This window comes from Ipomoea nil, unplaced genomic scaffold (assembly GCF_001879475.1).
Source record: "Ipomoea nil cultivar Tokyo-kokei standard unplaced genomic scaffold, Asagao_1.1 scaffold3104, whole genome shotgun sequence".
NCBI classification, from domain to species: Eukaryota; Viridiplantae; Streptophyta; class Magnoliopsida; order Solanales; family Convolvulaceae; genus Ipomoea; species Ipomoea nil.
Window position 1 is genome coordinate 1659640 of NW_017619532.1, and position 14771 is coordinate 1674410.

The 14771-nt window shown below is 36.7% G+C and overlaps 1 protein-coding gene across 2 annotated transcripts; it reads left to right on the forward strand.

The window, feature by feature from the left end:
• Positions 1 to 1689: 1689 nt before the first annotated feature.
• On the forward strand, positions 1690 to 14220 carry LOC109166725 (glutamate--cysteine ligase, chloroplastic-like). 2 transcript variants are annotated; one of them, XM_019315629.1, is made up of 17 exons: positions 1690 to 1895; positions 2677 to 3009; positions 3641 to 3791; positions 3932 to 3981; positions 4015 to 4039; positions 10792 to 10875; positions 10953 to 11036; positions 11219 to 11287; positions 11366 to 11436; positions 11514 to 11582; positions 12550 to 12643; positions 12746 to 12835; positions 12940 to 13020; positions 13091 to 13183; positions 13277 to 13357; positions 13478 to 13547; positions 13629 to 14220. In XM_019315629.1, the coding sequence occupies exons 2-17, from the start codon at positions 2687 to 2689 to the stop codon at positions 13715 to 13717; spliced, it is 1524 nt and encodes a 507-aa protein (XP_019171174.1). In that variant the 5' UTR covers positions 1690 to 1895; positions 2677 to 2686; the 3' UTR covers positions 13718 to 14220. The 2 variants fall into 2 exon arrangements, with proteins under 2 accessions (XP_019171174.1, XP_019171173.1); XM_019315628.1 differs by having other exon boundaries at positions 1691 to 1895; positions 3932 to 4039.
• Positions 14221 to 14771: the final 551 nt, after the last annotated feature.

Here is a 14771-nt window from a genome sequence, read left to right on the forward strand (position 1 = left end):
AACAATATAGAGTGCAAATGAAAGTATAATTTTTATTTATAAGTGGAAAATACTAATTCAAAAGGAAAGTATAATAATTTGCAATTAAGGTAATAACATTATTAGGTAATAACATTATTATTATTATTATTATTATTATTATTATTATTATTATTATTATTATTATTATTATTATTATTATTATTATTATTATTATTATTATTTAAATAAATAAATAATATTACAGAAATGCCCCTAAGTTTTGGGGGAAAAACTTGGCTAGGAGGATTTTACTTTTATATAGATTATTATTATTATTATTATTATTATTATTATTATTATTATTATTATTATTATTATTATTATTATTATTATTATTATTATTTAAATAAATAATATTACAGAAATGCCCATAAGTTTTGGGGGGAAAACTTGGCTAGGAGGATTTTACTTTTATATATATATATATATATATATATATATATATATATATATATATATATATATATATATATATATATATAGATATATAGATATATAGATATATAGATATATAGATATAGATTACTATATTAGAATTCAAAGTACTGTTATTCAAATGAATATATCCAAAAATATTTTAAATATTAGCTCAAAAATATTAATATTATCTAAAATAAATTTTAGGTGAACTTAACATGTTATTGGTTCAGATATATTTTAGTTGTGTTATATACATATATATAAATATAAACTTGGTTCGGATATCAAATGTAAAATCTTACATATATTGGACTTAAAAGTAAAAATTATATTTATTTTATTAAACTAAATATATTTTAAAATATTTTAAATATAAGGTTTAAAAATCACTCGAAATGAAACTTCTGTTAATTTTATAACGTTAATCTAAACAAAATAAGTGTTAGTAAACAAATTTTCTAAACAGAAAATAGAAAATGAAAACTGAAAAATTATAAAATAGAAAACACGAAACAATTTTCGTTAGTAAATGGGCCCTGATTTTTACGATCAATTCGGTTATTGTATGTTAACTGGTATTTTGTTCACCCTTAGTGCTCGTTAATTGAATTAGACATATAAATAAAATAGGAATAAGGGTCAAATAGGTCTTTGAATTGCACACGATAATGTAATTAAGTCATTGAACCTTAAAAAAACTACAATTAAATCTCTAAACATGCAATTCGCCCAACTTGTAGGTTTTCCTAATTTCTAATAGGTCACCCAAATTTAAAATATTTTTTTAAATTGTTTTTTAAAATAAAATAAAATAAAAACACTATCTCTTCTTCGACTTAGGCTTGAACTCACAGTTCACAACCTTCCTAATGGAAGTCCAACCCGGATACCATTGGACCACATAGTCCTTGTATCTCCTTTTAAAGCCTAAAATTGATGTTTTACAACAATGGACATTTTGAACTTTATACTACTTATTCCCTTTCAATTCCCATGTATACTAAACACATTGGAATTAAAATTCTCAGTAATTATATTTCTGTAAACCAAACATTAGAATTTAAATTTATATTTTATTCTCAGTAATTCATCTCTTATGAAATTGTAATTTTTTTTCATGTAATTCCTCCATTCCAACCAAACGCTCCGTTAAAGGTGGAGATGATGACATGTCATAAAGATGGAGGGACCACATGTAAAAGAGTGGATAGTGCCGCACCTTTTACTTACCGTGCTCTCACCATTGTTTCTGCGCTTCGCTCCGGCGTCATCTCACAGTGCAAGAGAAGAAAGAGGACTTTGGGAAGAGAAGAGAGAAGAAAAAGGACCAAACTAGCAGAAAACGGCACATTTAATTTTACTAGTCTTCTCATATACGTCTCATTTTCTTTTTATCACCGTCAATCTGCAAGAGCAAATCCCAGAATTTTCGGTCTCTGGGTTGCTTAACTAAGGTAAAATTATCATTTTTTCGATGCTGAATGTTCATATGTGAGTCAAGATTCGATTTTTCCCTGAAATTCCCTTGCTTTTTCTTCTGTTTTCTTGAAATTTATAGTGGGGTTTTGTAATTTGTTGTTTTCAGTTTTCATTTAATTTGAAGATGCTCCAAGTCCAAATTACCTTTTGAGTTTATTAACTTGTGGCTCATTTTAATATGCTTGGTTTGGAACTCACTGAAATGCAGATTTGTGGGGTTCTGGTACTCTGAAAGTGCTATGTATATTAGTGTACTGCTTAAGTTTATTGATTTGCAGCTCATTTTAGTATAGTTGATACCTGGACAATCTTACTTGCCATGGTTTCTTATCTAATCTGTTGGGATTCAGTCCCTACTTGATTCGAGACGTCGTCCTGTGCCTTCATGTGGTTAAATTGTTAATGTCTACTTACTTATCACCAATTGGTTTTAAGAAGGATATAGTAACCAAATAACTCCGTGGTTAAGCGTTTTTAACTTATAGGATATCATAATCTGGTTTGCAGCAAGCATCAATTTTGATGTGTGTGTGTAAATTTGGGTGTTCAGCTTGTTGTGCATTCCATTGCTGCTGTTATGGGCTCAACCTTATACACTTGTTTGATGTACTCTACTTATATATAGTATCATAGGTATTAGTTATGTGATATATGGCATTTCCAAATTCCTTTGTTGCCTGTTCTGATGTGGTTGGTGGATTTTGGGTCTTCCTGTATACAATGGTCCTTATTGGTCTTAGTTTGATTACTTTCCAGGTAAAAAGCCATGGCGTTGATGTCCATGGCAGGGTCATCGTTGCATTGTGAAATGATAAGATGCGAAGCTGGATGTACTAACAGTGGGAATAATTTAGAGGCATATAGAATGAAGGAAATGAGTTTTGGTTTGAATTTCTCTTCATGGAATTCATCACAGGCAGTTCAAGGCTTGCGTTCGAATTGCATTGGAGCAGGATATAGGCGACGACACGGGCTTATTGTTGCTGCAAGTCCTCCAACTGAGGATGCTGTTGTTTCCACAGAGCCGCTAACGAAGAAAGATCTGATTGATTACCTTACTTCTGGCTGCAAGCCTAAGGAAAAATGGAGGTTCTACTTTTAGTGCTTTTTGGTACTTTGGCTAAGGGTGTGGATTGCAAATCTAGTTGGCAAGTGCCACCTAGGAAAATTAGTGGTTTTATTTTATTTTGTTTTATTTTTTATTTTTTCCATTTGCAATCTTGCAAAATATGAAAGTTGATTTGCAAGATTTGCAAATGTACTTTTGTGGGTCACCTTTGTCATTTTATAATGTTTTGTTTTATAATTACTATTATTATATTTTTATTTATTTATATTTTTATAATATGATGTGAAATTTGAGATTACATGGATGTGAAATGAATAATAATGAAATGCTTAATTACCTTTGGTCTCAATTTTACATGTTTTCAAACTGCTTGTCTTCTTTGCTTTCAGTTATGTGTGATCCAGTTTTTTTGTGGAAAGATTCTGTATTTGCTATTTATTTGATGTCTTTATGAAGAAAGATAACTTGCATAGGGCACAGGGCAAGGAGGCTATTGACAAATTCTTTCATGGATATACTCAAATTTAGGATTCTAGTTGCATAAGATTATTTAGTTGCATCATGACTCTCTGCTTGAACTTAAAATCACGTTAACTATTGTCAAATTTCTTGATACTTTTAAATTTTTGGCGTGAATCATTGATTTTGCAGGATAGGCACAGAGCATGAAAAGTTTGGTTTTGAGTTTGGAACTTTGCGGCCCATGAAGTATGCACAAATAGCTGAGTTGCTTAATGGTATTGCCGAGAGATTTGATTGGGAGAAAATAATGGAGGGCGAAATCATTATTGGGTTGAAGCAGGTATTTCTCGAGTCTTTTGTATCTAAGTCTGCACCTATTATGGTATTTTTGCATTATAATAGACACATGGCTATAACTTGTGAAGTCTCTGTATGTTATATGATTCTCTATGGACCCTCGATTTTCCTTGTTTGTGGCAGGGAAAGCAAAGCATATCACTGGAGCCTGGAGGTCAATTCGAGCTTAGTGGTGCTCCTCTTGAAACTCTGCACCAAACTTGTGCTGAGGTTAATTCACATCTTTATCAGGTTTGTCCAAACTTAAAACGCTTCTGAATTCGGGATAAAACTTGCACAGAATTGTCAATCTGATAAGATAACTCAGGGTAGTAACGAGTAAGGAATAGGCTTTTGAGAAGGAGAAACTTTTGAAATTTCAATTTCAATTTTTACTATTATTTTTATTTTTAGATTTCAATATACGTACATCATATGTTTGTATGTACATACATATGTCAACATAAATATATGTTTGTGATGTCCTCATTAAGGCAACAAATCTTATTGATAAGCCTGTGCCCTGTCATGCTGATATCCAAGTCACTGGATTCTGATTTTCTTTCCAAATTGAAATTAATGAGCTGGTTGAGGCTGCTGGAGAATACTCATTCACCCAAGTTCATTAAACCATTTTGCATTTTCTCAAGAAAATACTTGCTAATTGAATGATACTCCCTCTGTCCCATTTTACATGTTCTGTTAATCTGTTTACTATTCATTGGTCAAATCAACTCTTTCTTATTTGCTTATTTTCTTTTAATATTTTAAAATTATTTTTATTTTTTTGTGTGTTCAATAGTACGTTTAATGTAGTTTCTAAATATATAAATTTTATACAATAATAATAAACTTAATATTATGAAAAATTGAATTAAAAATAACTCCAGTCAAGCCTCGTTAACCGAACTAGACACATAAAATGGGACAGAGAGAGTAGTTTTCCAACCTGATGTTAAAAGTATTCAGTTCTTTTTGTTAGTTGTGAAAGTGTGAAGGGTTTCGTCTATTTCTCATCAAAGACGGTACAGAATACAATAATTTATATAGGACAAGCTATAACCTAACGGGCCCACTATAACGGGCTTAGGGTTTCAACACTCCCCCTCAAGCTGGAGAGTATAGATCATATGCTCTCCAAGCTTGTTACAAATATATTCAACTCTAGGAGCTCTAAGCGATTTTGTCAAGACATCAGCCAATTGATCTGCAGATTGACAAAGCTAGTTTTGATGCACCCTGACACAATCTTCTCTCTGATGAAGTGACAGTCAATCTCAATGTGTTTTGTCCTTTCATGATAAACAGGATTTGACGCGATGTGTAGAGCTGCTTGGTTGACACATATCAATGTCATTTGAGCAACATTGCCACATTGCAATTCTTGTAGTAGGTGTTTAAGCCACATAAGCTCACACGTAGCAAGTGCCATGGCTCGATATTCCGCTTCAGCACTGGACCTAGCAACCACATCTTGCTTCTTACGTTTCCAAGATATGAGATTACCTCTAATGAGAATACAATAACCTGAAGTAGAACGTCTGTCAAATGGACAACCAGCCCAATCTGCATCATAATACCCAACAACTTGTGAATGTCCTCTATCTTCATATAATAAGCCTTGTCCTGGTGCTCTCTTGATATACCTCAGAACACGAACAACAGCATCCCAATGAGAATCACAAGGAGTCTCAAGAAACTGACTCAACACACTAACTGCAAAAGAAATATCCGGTCGTGTGATCGTGAGATAATTCAGCTTTCCAATTAATCTTCTATATCGCTCTCGGTCAGGCAATGGCTCCCCCTGTCCTGGTAGGAGTTTAACATTCGGATCCATTGGATTATCAACCGGTCTACTGTCCAACATGCCAGTTTCTTCTAAAATATCCAAGGCATACTTCCTTTGAGAAATAACAACACCACTGCTAGATTGAGCCACTTCAATTCCAATAAAGTATTTCAGCTTGCCCAAATCCTTGGTCTGGAACCGACCAAAGAGATACTCCTTCAACTGAGATATGCCCTCTTGATCACTCCCTGTAATAACAATGTCATGCACATCTACTACAAGGTATATGCATTTCCCATTAGAATGACGATAGAAAACAGAATGATCAACCGCACTTCTAGTCATACCAAACTCACACACCACAGAACTAAACCTTCCAAACCAAGCCCGTGGAGATTGCTTTAAACCGTATAACGAACGGCGAAGTTTACATACCAGACTAGACTCCCCCTGAGCAACAAACCCAGGTGGTTGCTCCATATAAACCTCCTCATGAAGATCACCATGAAGAAAGGCATTCTTGATATCTAGTTGGTGTAAGTCCCAATGATGAATAGCTGCCAACGACAAAAGTAAACGAACTGAAGCAATTTTAGCAACAGGGGAAAAAGTATCAGTATAATCCAAACCAAAAATCTGAGTATAGCCTTTTGCCACCAGTCGTGCCTTAAGGCGATCAATTGCACCATCAGGGCCCACCTTCACCGTATAAATCCATCGACAACCAACAACAGTTTTACCAGGAGGAAGAGGAACCAACTCCCACGTGCCACTAGACTGGAGGGCCTCCATCTCCGCTAACATGGCTTGACGCCAACCTGGATCCGAGAGAGCCTCACGAGTGGTTTTGGGTATGGACACAGAAGACAGGTGAGAAAGAAATGCAAAGTAAGGGGAAGAGACACGATGATAACTCAGAAAGGTATATATAGGATGTGGGTTACGAGTAGAACGTGTACCTTTTCGAACAGCAAGAGGTGCTTCAGTAAGATCAGTGTCAGATTGCGGTGGAAGTGGTGGAACCGCAGCCGGAGGATCGGACAGCACAGGCGAGTCACCAGGGACCTCAGGAACTGCAGGGCGAGGACGACGGTGATAGACCTGAAGAGGAGGATTAAGGACAGTCGGTTGAGCTGGAGGAACAGTGGACTGGACAAGAGGAAGAGGACCAAGATAAGGTATGGGAAGCGCATCCGAAACAGGGGTCGTGTCCCTTGAGGTGGGCTGGAAAAACGGTGTGGATTCAATAAAGGTGACATCGGCAGACACAAAGTGACGCTTGAGTGCTGGAGAATAACACCTGTAACCCTTTTGGACACGGGAATAACCCAAAAAGACACACTTTACAGCTTTAGGGTCTAATTTGGATCGACCTGGAATCATGTCATGAACAAAACAAACACACCCAAAAACACGAGGAGGAATAAGGAATAGGTCAGCAGAAGGATACACAATGGAATATGGGGTGTCATTGTTAAGAGCAGAAGACGGCATGCGATTAATCAGGTAACAAGCAGTAAGGATAGCATCAGCCCAGAATTGGGATTGAACATGAGAGTGTAACAACATAATACGGGCAATTTCTACTAGATGTCTATTCTTACGCTCAGCCACCCCATTTTGCTGAGGTGTGTAAACACATGACCTTTGATGCAATATTCCACGAGATGTCATATATGACTGAAAATGATTACAGAGATATTCTTTAGCATTATCACTACGTAAAACGCGAATGGATTTTCCAAATTGAGTTTGTATTTCAGCACAAAAAGTTTGAAAAATCTGAAACAATTCAGAACGATCTTTCATAAGGAAAACCCAAGTGCATCTAGAATAATCATCAAAAAAGGTTACGAAATAACGAAAACCCAAAATAGAGTTGACACGACAAGGACCCCATATATCTGAATGAACTAAATCAAAGAGGGACGCAGCCCGATTATTGACTCTTCTTGGAAAAGACTTACGTGATTGCTTTCCAAGATGACACGACTCACATTCAAAAGACTCAATAGACAGACCTGGGACCATCCGTTTTAGTTTAGATAGACTAGGATGACCCAAACGACTATGGATAAGCAAGGGAGACTCTGTAGAGGCAGAAGCAGCAACATCACCACCCCGCATGTAATAGAGGCCGTGTGACTCATTGCCGGTGCCAATCACCCTCCCCGTACTGCGATCCTGCACAACAACCGAATCAGCACAAAAGGTTATGGAACAATTGAGAGTACGGGTAATTTTACTCACAGAGATAAGGTTGAAGGGACTGTTAGGGACATATAAAACAGACTCCAAAGAAAAAGACGATATAGGGGAAGCCTGACCAACACCAATTGCTGGTGTTTGATGACCATTAGCTAAGGTGACCATGGGTAAAGTCTTAGACTTAGACACATTATGCAAAAGAGAAAGGTTACCGGAAATATGATCTGAAGCACCTGAGTCCAATATCCAAGAGTTTGGAGTATTGGTGTGTGAAAGACAAACCAAAGATGAAGTACCAGCATTAGGTGTGGAAGATTCAAGGCGGGATGCTGCTTTAAGTTGGAGATACTCTTCATATTTCCTAGAGGTCATCTCAACTGGGGTAGAGGTTGGCTCATGAGTCTGACTCTCGGATGCAGCGGCTTGGACCAGATTAACAGAACGGGGAGGCCGACCATGTAGCTTCCAACAACGATCTTTGGTATGACCATCTTTGTGGTAGTATTCACACCGAGGACGTTTGCCACGACGAACACCACCACCACTAGATGGTCCAAAAGGTCCTCTATCCACAGCCCGAGTAGCTAGAACTAATGATTCTCCAATAGGTTCAATCGAGGGAGTTGAGGCAACACGAAGCAGTCTGGCAGCGGCTTCAGTGTAGGTAGGCACATTAGGACTAGATAGAATCTGATCACGAATGTGAACCTGGTCAGGCCGAAGGGTAGCCAAGGTCAACACCATAAAGAACTTATCATACTGCTTCGCATGATTTTCTGACGTCTCCTGATATGGAAGTAAATTATGATACTCCTGCTGTAAAGCTTCAATCCGACCCAAGAAATCCTGTGTACTCATATCAGCAGTGGAACGGAAATTAAGCATATTAGATACAAGGGAATATAGCCTTTGGATATCATTAGTATACAATGACTTAGCTTTATTCCACACATCATAACAGGTTTCATAAGACTTGTAAATGAGATAGAGTTTAGGATCAATAGATTGCCACAACATGTTGCACAACAACGCATCTGCCTTCTCCCAATCTAATTTCTTCGATTCTTCAACTTCCCCAACCTTTCTGGTTAGATGGTCAGACACCCCCTGACCTTTGAACCAGAGTTTCACAGAGGCAGCCCACGAAGTGTAGTTTTCACTCCCAACCAACATGTCCATAGTAATGGTAGGATAAGAAGTAAAAGATGAAGCCATAGAGGTTACCAACAGATTCAACAAATTATTTCACAGTTTCTGGCCGGAAAACGGCGGCGGCGGGCGGCGGCGAGGGAAACGGTCAACACTCCCGGAAGCGCCTCGTCGAGATGAATCCAACGGCGGTGGCGGTGTCGCGATCGGAGGCCGGAGGAGAGAGATCTGGCCGGAAAAGTGAGCGGCAGTCCAGCGACGTCGACGGCGCGTGGCGGCGGAGATCGGCGACCGGATTCCTGCTGTAGGCTCGCGACAACGGTCCGGTAACCCCTGTGGTGTTAGTTTGGAAGAAAAACCACCAGGTGGACGTCGGAACAATAAGACAGTCGCGGCTGCAGTGTGGCTCCGGTGGCGGCAGCGGCGGCGACGGCGCTGGGAGGGAAGAAAGGGATTATTTAGGGTTTAGGCTCTGATACCATGTGAAAGTGTGAAGGGTTTCGTCTATTTCTCATCAAAGACGGTACAGAATACAATAATTTATATAGGACAAGCTATAACCTAACGGGCCCACTATAACGGGCTTAGGGTTTCAACATTACTCATAAGGTTCTCCTACTCCCTTGCGAAGTTGGGAATTTGCATTGCGGCGGACTGATATGTTTCAGTAGTTTGACTACACATCACGGGTTTATGGCTAATAGAAGAAGAAGATTGATACACTACAGATCCTGCTGCCTAACTGGTTCACACTACCTAAAGATCAGATTAGTTATATTGTTTCCTTTACTAGTTTAGTTATATTGTTTCCTTTTTATTAAGGATTTCCTTCATATTTATTTTAGCAGTTTTTAGAATATTATTTCCTTATATCTTTGGTTATAACTCCTATATATATGGGAGAATATTAATCTGTCAAGTTAAGTTCGTATTGAATAAAATCAAAGGAAGTTTCTTCCCCAACATCTCCTCTCTTATTCTATAATAATCAGCCACCATAGGTAAACCTCTTCTTCTTCTATTAGCCATAGACCCGTGATGTGAAGTCAAACTACTGATACATATCATTTGGTTCCCGTTGCCGGCGTCATGGGTACTAAATTGAATGTCGAATCCGCCATCAAAGCTTTACAGAAATCTGTCAAAGCCTTGGAATTGCATCACGAAAAAATTGACAATTTGTCCGCTACTGTTGCTTCCTTATCCACCTCCTCTCATGCTCAGGCCGCTACTCTTGGGTGTGAGAGGATGCGGATAAGGAGGCGACAGTAGTTGTCTAATTTTCAATGTTGTCATGCTGTAATTCCAAAGCTTTGATAGATTTCTGCAAAGCTTTGATGGCTGATTCGATGTTCAAATCAGTACCCATGATGCCGGCAATGGGAACCAGATGATATGTTTCAGTAGTTTGACTACACGTCACGGGTCTATGTCTAATAGAAGAAGAAGATGGTTTACCTATGGTGGCTGATATAATAGAATAAGAGAGGAGAAGTTGGAGGAAGAAACTTCCTTTTGATTTTATTCAATTTCCAACTTAACCAGACAAATTAATATTCTCCCATATATATAGGAGGTACAACCAAAGATAGTAGGAAATAATATTCTAAAAACTGTTAAACTAAATATGAAGGCAATCTTTAATAAAAAGGAAACATAACTAAACTAGTAAAGGAAACAATATAACTAAATTGATTCTTAAGGGGGCATCAGGATTTGTATTGTATCACGGACAGAGTGAACACTCAATGTGATTTACCATATAACTTATGTTTTAGTGCTTCTTGAATGTCTTTTTTTTTTTTTTTTTTTTTTTTTTTTTTTTTTTTTTTTTTTTTTGCTATGGATGGAACAGGTCAAGGCTGTTGCGGAGGAGATGGGAATTGGAATTGGCTTCCAGCCAAAATGGGGGATAAAAGACATACCAATAATGCCAAAGGTAAACATGCTGTGTACAACCCGTTCATGCTTTGATTATCTAGCTGCTACACATGTTAACAAAATTCTTTATCTCAGGGAAGATATGAGATCATGAGAAATTATATGCCTAAAGTTGGATCACTTGGACTCAATATGATGTTTCGAACATGTACTGTTCAGGTATGTAACCATTCCTGAATTTGCAAGGTGTCTTGTGTGGCGTGCTTATGTAATTTTTTTAATAACTGCCACTGCTTCAAAATTTTCCCATGTGAATGGCTGTGGGCTTGTGATTCTTGCTGTTGTTATACATTTTATTGCAATCATAAACAACACAGATGAATGTTCTCGACACTTGACAGGTGAATCTGGATTTCAGTTCTGAAGCTGACATGATAAACAAATTTCGTGCCGGTCTTTCCTTGCAGCCTGTGAGAAATCTTGGTCGTATCTCTTTTTACAGGGAGTTTATTTAGTTGTATAGAGTCTGACGATATATTACTGAACAGATAGCTACATCTTTGTTTGCAAATTCGCCTTTCACTGAAGGGAAGCCTAACGGTTTTCTCAGCATGAGAAGGTAGATGCGCTTCATTAGAGATGCTAGTTCTTGAGAAACGTATGTGTCTAATGTTAGTATTACCTTACTTTTACCAGCCACATTTGGACTGATACAGATAAAAATCGCACGGGAATGCTTCCTTTTGTGTTTGATGACTCATTTGGGTAAGCTTTCATGTTTTCAGATCTATAGAGAAACATATCATCGTATCCTAGAACAGCCCTATTTAGTATGAACCATGTGATTAGAAATTGTTATAATCTAAGGTTGGGCCAATGTCACTTAACTGGGTTATAATGCACATGGGCCAAACCACACTGTAAGATTGAATCCAATCAATTAGTTAGGGTGTGTTTGGAAACCCGGAAAATAATTTCCAATGCAGGTTTCCAGTGTTTGGATGTACATGGAAAATCGAGTCAACGGAAAACATTTTCCGTTGATTGAAGAAAATAAGGACATTTTGGCGGAAAATAACTTCCGCCAAAAAGTCATTTTCCGCCAAACACAAAACAAGGTTTCCGGTGGAATTTTTTTAAAAAATAATTTTTAATAAATGAAATTATAGTTAATATTATTATAAATATTTTAATAAATGAACCAAACACACCAAGACAATTTTCCAGAATGCCACCAAACACTGGAAAGGAAAATGTTTTTTGGAAAATGACTTATTTTCCAGAAGTCATTTTCCTGCTTTCCAAACGGACCCTTAGTCTAATCCATGGCTTTATAAACCCATATGTTCTCTCTTATATTTTCAATGTGGAATCTTAACATAAACAAACATTTTGGTGTGTGTGTGTTTTCCATTTATGTTACAGAGTTCTTAGTATTATGTCATTTAAAATGCTTCTGCATTGTAAAGTATATGAAACCATAGCTATCTATCACTTAATTGGACTGCAACCAAAGTTTTGAAGGGAGACTATACTATCAACCAAAAAGTGTTTGACGGGAAATTACAATTCTTTTTTGGTGATAAAAGACACAAAAAGTCTTGTAAATGAGTTTATTTATGGTTATTCAATCCTAGTGTTGCTCTAGATACACTTTATGTTGCATGGACCATTTGATGGTTTCAGAACTATTTCTTGAGTACCTTGTAATACGTTAGTTTTATGGGCACAGGTTCGAGCAGTATGTAGATTATGCACTTGATGTTCCTATGTACTTTGTCTATAGGAACAACCGGTATATTGATTGTGCGGGAATGTCATTCCGGGTAATCCACCGTTCTTGAGTTTGACAATGTCTAAACTGGGTTAATTGTATTTGTATTTCATGTTTAATACTTCTATTTGCTTACCAATACTTAGTTTGGCAGGATTTTATGACCGGGAAATTGCCTCCTATTCCCGGTGATTATCCTACGCTTAATGATTGGGAGAATCATCTGACTACGATATTTCCTGAGGTGAAAAGCTGCTTTTTTTATGAGAAATTTTTGGAGATTTCCAGTCTGTTTATTAACGGTTCGGGTTTCAAAATTTTGCTGAAATTGTGCCAATCTGTTTTCAGGTGAGACTTAAAAGATACTTGGAGATGAGGGGTGCTGACGGAGGACCGTGGAGGCGGCTATGTGCATTGCCCGCTTTTTGGGTATGAAACATGTTTTCGTTTACCGTTTTCCCGTTAATCATGTTTCTCGTAAATGATCTTCAAATCTCAGGTGGGGCTATTATACGATGAGATATCTTTACAAGCTGTTCTGGACATGACAGCCGATTGGACTTTGGAAGAACGAGAGATGTTGAGGAAGAAGGTACTGTTTAAGAACAACTGCGGTGATCATTCTACAATTTGTTCTTTACAAAAGAATTACTCCGTAATTGAATTTTTCAAAGCATCGTATTAGGTGCCAGTAACTGGTCTAAAGACGCCATTTCGTGATGGGTTGCTGAAGCACGTTGCTCAAGATGTTCTAAAGCTGGCAAAGGCAAGTTAATCCGTTTCTCGCTGTTGTGTCAGTATGAATACTATAGTGACTGGCTTCTCGTCCCTTCCAATCGCTAACTGAATTCGTTTTTTTTTTTTTTTTTTTTTTTCTAATGTGCAGGAAGGCTTAGAAAGAAGAGGCTTTAAAGAAACGGGATTTTTGAATGAAATAACCGAGGTTGTCAATACAGGTAATTTTTATTTTTTATTTTTAAATACTCATGATTCTTTACAAGGTAGGATCTGTTCTATACCATGTAGTGTGATGGCAGGTATTACACCAGCCGAGAAGCTCTTGGACTTGTACCACAGGAAGTGGGGACAAAATGTCGATCCAGTATTCGAGGAGCTGCTCTATTGAGGCGCCCGAGGGTCTCAGGCACAGTATGTACCCCGATACATTTCTGTATTGCGAGTTTGCGACCATCCATCTTTAACACCTAGAGAAATTACCCCCATGCTAACTTTTCTCGATTGCTTTCCGGTAAAGATTACACAATCCATCTCTGCTATAGCACGATAATGAAACAATGCAGTTGCAATAATACGAGTTTCCCAGAAGATGGGGTTCATTTCTCGTGGGTCGTTTTATGGTCTTTTGCTGTTATTATTTTTGTCGCTGTTTATGGTGGTTCTGTGATCTGAGCTGAACAATCTGTTGGTGGTTTTGGTGAAGATTACAATCTTCTGTATTTCAAATAGGGTTTTGAAGTTGTTGTTAGAGATTGATTACACTTGAAAGTTTGATTGCAAGAAGTGTTTGTTGATGCTTCTCTTTTGCCATAATGTACAGAAGACAATTGAACTTTTTGGATGACATTTTTTTTTTTCTTGGGAGCTATTAGGGACTAGAATAGCGGTTGACGATTGTGTTAGCTGGTTTGACAATTTAGTAGTATTAGTTTTTTTTTTTTTTTTTTAAAGGAATTTAGTAGTATTAGTTGATACTCATAAAATGACTTTTGATGACATGAATTTATTTTATAACAATAATTTATTAATTATCAATAGCGTTAATACTCATTTCAGTCCCTTGACTATTAAATATTGCTTAATTTAGGGTGTGTTTGGTTCATGGGTTTAGCTATTAAGAATGAAAATCAAAGTTATTGTTATTATTTGGTTTACAGGTTTTTAGAGCATTACTATGATATTTGATTACTTCCTTAATTAGAAAATTCATTCTCTAATAAAATAAGAGTTTCATTGTCATTATTCTTCCCCTAATTGGTAATTTGATTTTTAAGTTTGGATGAGTGCTTTTAAATTTTTGTTTTTTGTTTTGTTTTGGTTTTTTTTTTTTGTTTTTTTTTGTTTTTTTTTGTTTTTTGTTTTTTGTTTTTTTTTTTTTTTTTGTTTATATTGGTGTTTTGTATGTCTTTATATTAGAATAAATTGTCTTGATTTTTTATTCT